The sequence below is a fragment of the Phaethon lepturus genome, unplaced genomic scaffold, assembly GCF_000687285.1.
Source record: "Phaethon lepturus isolate BGI_N335 unplaced genomic scaffold, ASM68728v1 scaffold37529, whole genome shotgun sequence".
Taxonomy (NCBI): Eukaryota; Metazoa; Chordata; class Aves; order Phaethontiformes; family Phaethontidae; genus Phaethon; species Phaethon lepturus.
The window spans coordinates 40768-50544 of record NW_010566248.1 but is presented as its reverse complement, the minus strand read 5'-3'; the positions used below and the strand labels follow the sequence as shown (position 1 = coordinate 50544).

Sequence of the window (9777 nt, the reverse complement as noted above, 5' to 3'; positions counted from 1 at the left end):
TTGGACGCGGCGGTTGTTGTTTTCGTGGCGTGTTGCTCATTACTTAGTCAAGCCCATTAAATTCCTGATCAATCATTTCTTTTTAAATAATCACTCCAGCATTTTTTATGCAATATGTTTCAAGAGAAATAGCTATTTTTCTTCCACAAGGGACTAAAGAGTAATCAAAGCAGCCTTCCTGTGAGAGAGAGATCTAGGAAAAGCACGTATATTGGTTGCTGGATGGCATTCATACACCCTTTCCATCCCATTAAGATGTCTAGTTGTTGCTTTCCCAGTCGCTCACCTTGGGTAAAAGACAGCACTTCTATAGAAAGGTACTGGATACAGTATCCTCATCTCTCTTCCAGTTCAGGATGGCACAGCTTGCATGAGTATTGCATGAAGTGCCTCATGACTATTTTAGGTTTATTAAACTCATTTCAGTGACATAAGCTAGCAGTGATGTGAGTGAACCTACCTTTCAAAGTGCTTTGTGCCTTAGTCTCTCATCTGCTTGAGCAGAGAACATGAGAGCAGGTTCTGTAAGAAAGAAAAAAAACCTTTGGTCTCAGTAGAGGATTGTATCTATCTATACATTCCAACTCTTCATTATCTTATTGTAATGATTTAAAACACAGTATGATTTCTCATGTAATGTATTTCCTACTGCTTTTCTGTTTCTGATCACAATTCTCTAAGAAAAAGTTCATTTATACTAGGAAAATGCTCAGCCAATGATAAACATACAACCGATTGATTTTTTTTTTTCCCTGTCCCAGTCGGCTAGTACTGAAAAGATTTGAATTGCTGATTTTTAATTGCTCAGAAATTAAAATTTCTGAGCAGCAGAAGAAACATTATTATTCCCCATTTTATTATTATTGCTGGCACTCTTACTATAGTCTAGTAGCTATAAAGACTGTTCTTGCCTGGCTGAAGTGGCCAAAAAGGCCCCTGTTGCTGGCAACTGTATGTATGGCAGTTACTGTTGCTGACAACTGTGTTCATTGAGGTCAGTGGAAAGGCTCCCATGACTTCACTGAGGTTTGAAATTGAGAAACCATCTAAGTTTGGATGCTTCTAAGACATTGTAGTGCATTGTCATCGAACCATTCAGCTAAACGTGTATGTATTTTTGTATTTCTTATGTAGCTATACTTCATTTTCTGAAGACTTAATACTAATCACAAAACAAATAGTCTCCAGGCAGAAAAACTGCGTAGAGTCAGATCTGCAATTCTTGAAAACCAGTGGCATTTTTCCACTGGGCTGTGAATTGGTTCTTACAAAATAAGAATGGAAAATAATGTGGATGATCACTAAATTGCCATGTTATGGTCCAATATATCTCTTGTCACCTTTTCATACTATATTTGCTTCTAGAATAAAAGCAAAAGTGTTCTCAAAGCAAGTGTGAAAACAGGTGGACATTAATTAGAATCTTTTAGGCTGAAAACAACAGGATCACATATCAAAAGGGTCACATATCAACATGTGAAACTTGCAGCATGCCTACAGAAACACTGTAATGGGGGCCCTGATAAGTTACGCCGAAAGTGATTAAAAACTGCCATGCTCCACGCTGACTTTCAGCATACATTGTTATTTAAATGAATACCATCTTATAAAATATGTTTGCATGTTTGTAACCAAAAAGGATTCTGAAATGTCAGTTTTAGACCCAGACTTCACATTCTGGCGGTGCTTGGATCCATTTGTTGTGACATGTTCATTGCTATTTTTAACTCATGTAATAAGGATTTAATCTTATTTGTTACAAACTCCATCATACTGAAGGCATTCAAAAAGCTTTATAGTACATAATAAATAATGCTGGTCAGTAGCTTACAAGCACTGTATTTTTTTTTTTTTTCCCTCCCGAATGCTACCAGATATGTCAGAATTCCAATTTTTGATTGTATGAGAATTAAATATAAATAAAGCCATGAAACTACGGAAGAAACACTAACAATTGTATTTCAGTAGTGCTGCTATAACAAAATGGAAATATTTTGTGATGAAAGGCTATTTAAATAAAAATTTAAAATAGAAAATGTATTTTTTTAGAAAAATAATATTTAAATGCCAAGTAGAAATTGAAGTCCATATCCTATCTGCTTCCCACATACAAAAGCAGGATATGAACTACTGAAAACAAATTAAAAAAAAACAAATTACTGAGTGAACTACATCATATTTGCTCCTGTTGTGCAACCATTTTACTTCACAGCAGTTCCATGGTTTTCTTATTTGTGGAAAGGATGGGGTGAGGTAGAAATGTGCAACCTTCTTTTCTAACTCGCTTGTGGCTCTAAAATTGGTTTGAAGTCACTGAGCCGGGAATAAGGCAGGCAACTGAGTGAATGTGATTTCCAAGTTAAGTGCAGGTACGTACAGCTAAGTATACATTATATTGCAAATGTCTATCTGATTATGCAAGTAAGTAGAATCTAATGGCAAATCTGTACATACATATCTTAGGAATTTTCATGAGTATACCAAGAAGCTCCCAGTTCACAAATTGTCATGGCTTCACAAGTAAAGACGCTCAGTGGATGCCTGTGGTTCTTGTGTGCTGCGTACTAGTTTAAATTTTGCATAGCTGTTCTACTTTATTCTGCTTTTGGTTGAAGCTCTTAATTTTGATAGGCATACCAATAAAAAAAACCCCAGTCTCTCGCATATCTCTATTCTTCTTCTAGTTATAACTTTGTCAACTGTCTTCCTTATTAGCCGAGATGCCCAGACAGTTTCCAAAGCTGAATATCTCTGAGGTTGATGAGCATGTGCGACTTCTAGCAGAGAAGGTATTTGCTAAAGTTCTCCGAGAAGAAGACAGCAAAGATGCCTTGTCACTATTCACCGTGCCTGAAGACTGCCCTATTGGGCAGAAAGAGGCCAAGGAAAGGGAACTGCAGAAGGAACTGGCAGAACAGCAGTCTGTCGAAACAGCTAAAAGGTTTGTTCAGTGGTTGCTTTCTTAGTGAAAAATAGTTTTTTAAATGTGTTTGAGTTAATATTGAAATATCTGGCAAATAACATTCTGCCCCATATTACTTCAGGAGAAAGGTCAACAGCAGGTACCAAGGGCACCTGTGTGATGTCCTTTCATGCTATGTAGAAGGTGTGGGGATAGGCCCTAGGGAGGTTGGATTGGTGAGGTTGTCTCAGCTGTGTTTCCAGCAATAGCATAGATATTGCTTATGCAAGTTTAGCAAACAGCTTAGCTGGGTAGAAGTGAACACAACCCTAAGACTCTTTAATGTAAAAAGAGTCAGAAAACTAAACACTTCCCCCCACTCTCCCGCTTTATTCTAGTTTCATTCAGAGGAGAGGAAAATTTTAACACAGGGAAGATTACAATGGTATGATACTTTTAGTCTCTGTAAAAATAGATGAAAGTAAAGACTTGACATTTAACATCAAGGGAGAAGATGAAAAGTGGTATTGGCATAATGAGGTTATTTGTAGGTTTCCTTAACTCACAGAGATAAAATCTAACCACTGTCAGCCATAAAAGCACACACTTTGAGTTTTGTCCCAAAAAACAGTACAGTCCACCTTTAGTTTACCTGTGAATTTAATGAAGACAAACTTGATTTGGTTTATGATTTTTCCTCTGAGAGAGAGGTACCCTTACCCTGATGTCAGGCTGTTCCAGTATCTTAACCTCAGTGGACTGGCTTGACTATTTCCTAGAGTCACACGTGCTCAGCAGCCGTCTGACACTAAATGGCTTGGATGTGTACAGACTTTTCAAAACGCAGGCAAACAATTGAGGGTGATAGCTAAACACTTGTACCTGGTTAGCTGGATACAATCAGTTGGGCAACGTTTGGCATCATATTTCTGGAACAGAAGGGAGAAGAGTCAATTTAGTTAAACTAAGGTGTGACACACTGATGATACAGGCTAAGACTTTTAGTTTTGAATTGTGCAAGTGGGTTTCCCAGTTGGCATGTTCATAAACATAAACAAGCACAGAAGGGAAAACTAGGTGTTTTCATTCAAACAACTATTTGGTATATCTTTCCTCCTGAACAAATAAGTTTCACTTTTAATTTGGGAAATTGTCTTACAGAAATATGTTCTGACAAACTGTACCTCAAGTTTTGTACAGGTTTAACTGTGGGAAGTGGGGTAGTCTATGTATGTTGTTTACATGGGGGAACAGAACAAGTATTCATCCCCGTCTTAAAGGACTGAAGTGTACTTCAAGGAGAGTTACATGAGTAAAACTTATGTTGTTTTCAGTTGCAGTTGATCCAACACTGCCTTTCAAAAATTTCTTACTGATTTCAAAGGTGGCTACAAGTACTTAAGAGAGGATGGCATTTAGTCATAGTGTATTAATCGTACCAGCACTGCATGTTCTTATTCTTCAGAATGTCACAGAAGTAATATGCAACCTCCAGAGAGTATTCCAGTATTCCTTTTTCTTTGAAGGTGGTTCTTACTAATGTTTAAGGTTTTGGCATTGTTGTGGTTTAACCCCAGTCGGTAACTAAGCACCACAACAAGCGCTTGCTTCCCCCTTCCCCCTGGTGGGATGGGGGAGAGAATCAGAAGGACAAAAGTAGGAAAGCTCGTGGGTTGAGACGAGAACAGTTTAAGGGTTGAAATAAAATAATAATAATAAATTGTAATGAAAAGATAAACAACAAAGAGAGAAAAAAAACAAAACCCAGGAAAAACATGTGATGCAACCGCTCACCACCTGCTGACCGATACCCAGCCAGTCCTCAAGCAGCGATGTGTGCTCCTCAGCCAACTCCCCCCATCACTCCAGAAATACAGATGGGTTCCAGAAATACAGATACAGATCCATACAGATGGATCCCTTTATAGCTTGATGGCGTTAGGGCACACTGTGAGCCCGTGTCCACTAGAGCCTTATATTCCTGTGGGTCTGATGTGCCAGGCCATCAAATCCACACAGTCCAGTAAACCTGCTTGTCCATTTCCTCCACCTGGCTGGAGGCAGGGGCCCTCTAGTCCTGGTCATAGGATTCATTACACACTTCTTGTAAATATGAGTCAGGAGTTCCTTCATTACAATCAGGAGTAAGATCAGCCCTTCTACCCTGTCTAGGGTACTGCCCACTGAAAACTGGAGCAGCAATTTTCCTGGAAGAACCCCCTTGAGTGAGTGTTTTTCCTTGCAACTCACGTACCCATGCCTCTAGGGTCAAGGTGGATTTTTCCATCCCATTTCCTCATGTCTTCTCCATGGTCATGCAGATAAAAACCACAGGGTGGCCCCTAGTGTGTACCCTCTATATCCTCTCTCTTGAGCAGAAGAATGCTTACTCCTAATAGCTGAGATACTGGTCCATACAGGTATCCGTACAGGGGAGTAGGACCTACCCTCTTTGAGTTGCTGGACCTCCTGGGATGGTTTCTCCACACAGCCACAACAGACATCTAGTCTATAAAAGGAGGGAGTATATCCACAGTGCAAAAGAAAGTGGTATCACAGGTAGTTTATAACACTGTATTTATTTATTATATGAATATTTAAAATGCATTTCAACTGAGTAGGGAAAACTAATTAAATCCTTAGAAATTCCAAAATTTCACTCGAGGTATTACAAATACTTCACTGAAAAATACAGCATTCTTTTTTAGCTGGTTTGTCTAAGGTACACATCCACCATAGTTTTGCTGAGAAAGGGCAAAAGTTTTTATAGCTATGGGGATTAGCCATTTCGTGCCCTGAGGGGAGGAATGGACTTGCATATCAAAGCCATGTTATGTTATTACTCTGATAACCAATATTAGCCTTTTGCTCAAGTCTCATCAAACACTGCCCCTGTGCACATCTGGTTTCTTACAAGTTTAACTGAATGGCTATATATGCAATTTTGATGTATTGTCTTGTTTTTAAATTCTGCATGTTTTGGGAAGAATGAAAAGTGTGTGTAATAGCATGATAACTTATAACAACTTGCCATATGTAATGTTCACTTGTTTCTGCCTGATACTTCATGAATTCTGATGCTACCAGTCTCTAAGAATCAACTCTTACTAAAGTAAGCACAGTGATTGCATTTTCCTTCTGTACAGTGACTTGCTGAAACTGAATTTGTAATAAGTGAAACAAAAGAAACCTTAGGGCATCTCACAGTGACTGTAAATAAATTATGGCATATTGTATTTATGTGGAGGGTAAGTGCAATTGTGTGTAGCATGTATCATGTGAAATGTAAATAGAAAAAAAAGCTAAAAGCACAAATATTTTGTGACCAAGGTTTTTCTTGTGGTATGAGAGATATCATTTATAAAACTTCTTAGGGGGTGACTTCTTTGCTGTAATCAGTTTTCCAGTGTATTTAATGTTTTATACCATGGCTTATTTTATGCTTTATACCATGAATTCGCAGGAAGAAAAGTTTCAAGATGATTCGATCCCAGTCTTTGTCATTACAAATTCCCTCTCAGGAGTGGAAAGCACCATCGGCCAATCCTGTTCTGTCACCTGCAACGCCAGTTCTTCCAAGTGCTTTTCTGCCAGTCCAAGTGCCGTATGATGTACCAGAGTTTCAGAGAGTTTCAATTAGTGGGGACTACTGTGCAGGGGTAAGAAACTATTTTTTTTTTTTTCCCCTTCTCTGTATCTAGGGGAAAAAAAAAATCCCTAACCACAAGCTGCTGATGTATAAAGAAATGCTAGTATATTATGGCTCTCTGCAACAAACTGTAAACTGCTTTGTGAACACATTGATTTGTAAAACAGTTAAAGTCAAGGTCAGGTTGTTTTATACTTTTTATCATAAAAAAATAAATTGAATAGATAAAACCATAATCAGGCATTAAATAAATGGGTAATGTATGGTAGGAGAAGAAAAATTGTGTGTGTGTCTTGCACATTGTATTTGGACTCTGCTTCTGTTACTGGCTTCCTGAGACCTTGGGTAAGATCCTTATGGTCAAGACACATACACTTATGTTTCTGGAAATTCAGTCTGCTTGTTACCGGTGTGGATTCAGTTTGTTGCTAAAACTGCTGATTTATTTTTGTCAGTATTTATCCAGGCTTTCCTTTCAGGTTACGGTTGATGATTATGAACAAGCTGCCAAGAGCCTGGTGAAAGCTCTTCTCATTCGAGAAAAGTATTCACGTCTTGCTTACCATCGCTTCCCAAGAACAACATCTCAGTATTTATGTAGCATGCAAGATGAAAAATGGAAAGTTGAAGATGAAGTGTATCCAGGTGAATATCCTTGTTGTTCTTTTTAAAATATAGAATTAAACCTGTGCACTGCTGTAGTAAAGTTAACTTGGATTTTTGTGATCCTTCCCCCCCCCTCCCCCCCCGCTGCCTCTGTAATTTATTCTGTTAGTAAGTAGTGGAGAATCACTGACAGACCCAAGTTATAAATCTTATGTCTAATCTGAAACTTTGAAGCTGTCAAAAGATAAAAAAACATACTAGATGCTCATTTAATTTTTTTTTTTTTTTCAGCAAAATGGATGGTGAGTAGTACACTTGTGTTCCTCCAGGAAAAAGATACATGGATATGGTTTATAGTGAAAAGTCATTCTTTCTGATCTTGGCATACTGAAATAAAAGGGATTATGAGCTCATCTAAATTGTAAATTGAAGCATGATACAGACATGCCAGTTAGCAAGCCCTGAGTCAGTAACTTCACAGGCATGGTACACTTACCAGGTTCAGACTGGAAGCTGTATAGTTGTATTTGTTGGACATTCTGCCTGGGTTAATAAACTCTGATCTCTTAACAAGGCTTATTAGGTTGAACATATTCCCCACTATATATGTCACAAATGATATTTAGGTGATAATGTCACTTAGGTGGGTTGAGTCTTGAAATTTTTGCTTGTGCATTAATCTCTTTGTACGCTAGTCCTTGGATTAGCCTGTGAGGAGCAACCTTTGGTCTGTACAGATGTGCCACTGTAGATGTGTCCATGTTGCTGGAATGTATTCTCAGCCAATTCTCAGACATTTTAAATCAATCACCCTTTAGCTCAGTGGTTGAAAGAGGGTGAATTAACATGTCTTTGAGCATTTGTTATACAGAAAGCGTGCAACAGTTTTTTAAAGAGTGTAACAGTATACTGAATATTCAAGACAGGAAAGATATCTTGGAACAGCTCCCAGAGAGATATTTCCAAGCTATTATTAGGTTAATAACATTTTACAGTTATGATTTTAAACTTGCGACATAATAAAATCTCATTACACAATGTCTTAATTAGCACAAGTTTGAGCTGGATAGTTATGAATATTAGAGATAAGAATGGTATCAGTTTATAACATATATTCAGGTGCTCTAGGTGAATAAAAGGACTGGTTAATTACTTTTCCATCTTGGTTTAACTGAACAGGTAAAAGAAGAAATCTCAGTGATAAGACCGATCCCAAGAACGTAGTTCTGTTGACATAAATGTAGTTGAGACGCATTTTATGCTAGTTGCATTAGTAGGATACTGTAAAAGAAGTGATGAACATTCACTAGCGTGAGTGATAATGTTTGAGTGTTTACATAAGCTGAATCTCCCAGAAGTATGTGTGTTTACCTGAGTGTCAGAAAAAAAGTATTGTAATTTTGTAAAGGGATTACAAAATTGTACTGAACAAATCCCAGCCACGTGTCTGGTACTTTCTGATTTTAGTCATGATCAGAAGGCCAAGGGGAAAACTAGAGTTGTGTTGTACTATCTCTGGCTTCTGCACTTCTTGGTTCTATTCAAAAGCAGTTAAACATAATAATAAGATTTATTTTAAAAAAACACACCCTCCAATAAAAACCCCACAAATTAAAAAACCCCAATCAAAACACAACAAAATCAATCAAACAAACCAACCCCCAAAAAACCTACAAACCAACCACTGTCTTGGTCAGAGTGAGAAGCACTGAGTCTTAAATTATTTCCTGCTCTACTGTAAATGAAGTATATTCCCTTATGGTTGAGAGAAAGAGGAAACAGTCCTAGAATGTATGCACTAGTCTAGCTCATTGGATTGTGGGAACAGCAGAGGTGAAGAAGTAAGGCACAACCTATTCCTTTCTGACTGATGTTTTAATATGAGAACAGCTGCATTACTGTGTGCCTAAATATAAACTTCCAAAATTACTACAGTGAGTCAGAAGGTGAAAGGAAAATAATGAAGTGGGTATGAAGTCAACAACTGCTTTATTGCTCAAAAATCTCAACTGTACTTTCAACCATTCTAATTTAAATACTTCTGGAAACCTATTTTGAAACTTGTGCCATCATACATTAATAAAGAATAGTATTAAATCTATTTATACATTGGTTCAGAGAACTGTAATAATGTAAAATACCTGAATTAAGGTAGGCACTTAGCTTAGTGAGGGACTGCAATTAAAGCCTGTCAGAATAAAGCTGTGTTGTAACAACAGATCTTTTACATTAACTGAAAATGTGATTTTAATTAAAGTATTAAGATCTGTTAGAAATGAAGCATAGAAGCAGAAAGTCCTTTTTGTAATTAATTTGCCTTTTGTGTAAGTTATTTCTTCTAAATGTAATGTAAACTTTTATTTCCAGAATTCCATTCACCCCCAGAAGAAAACGAAGATCCTTACAATCTTGATGATGCTCCAGACAATTTGGATTACGTTATCAAGATAAAAGGAGGCATTCCCTTTGTTTATGATAACAAAGAAATGATGGAACTCAATGAGCCTCGGAGTCTGCCATATCCTGACCTGGAGACCTATACCCTTGACCTGAGCCACGTTCTTGCTCTAATTGCAGATGGTCCAACGTATGTTTCTCTTTCTTCTCTGCTCCTTCAGGC

General features: G+C 37.6%; 1 protein-coding gene across 1 annotated transcript in view; it reads left to right on the top strand.

The window, feature by feature from the left end:
- Window positions 1-2719: 2719 nt before the first annotated feature.
- The window catches only part of AMPD3 (adenosine monophosphate deaminase 3), a 28835-nt gene continuing 21777 nt past the window's right edge, over window positions 2720-9777 (top strand). Inside the window, exons 1-4 of the mRNA XM_010295428.1 lie at window positions 2720-2941; window positions 6366-6561; window positions 7031-7196; window positions 9525-9744. Coding sequence (XP_010293730.1) covers window positions 2721-2941; window positions 6366-6561; window positions 7031-7196; window positions 9525-9744 — 803 coding nt within the window. The 5' untranslated portion in view covers window position 2720. The remainder of the gene's footprint in view (window positions 2942-6365; window positions 6562-7030; window positions 7197-9524; window positions 9745-9777) is intronic.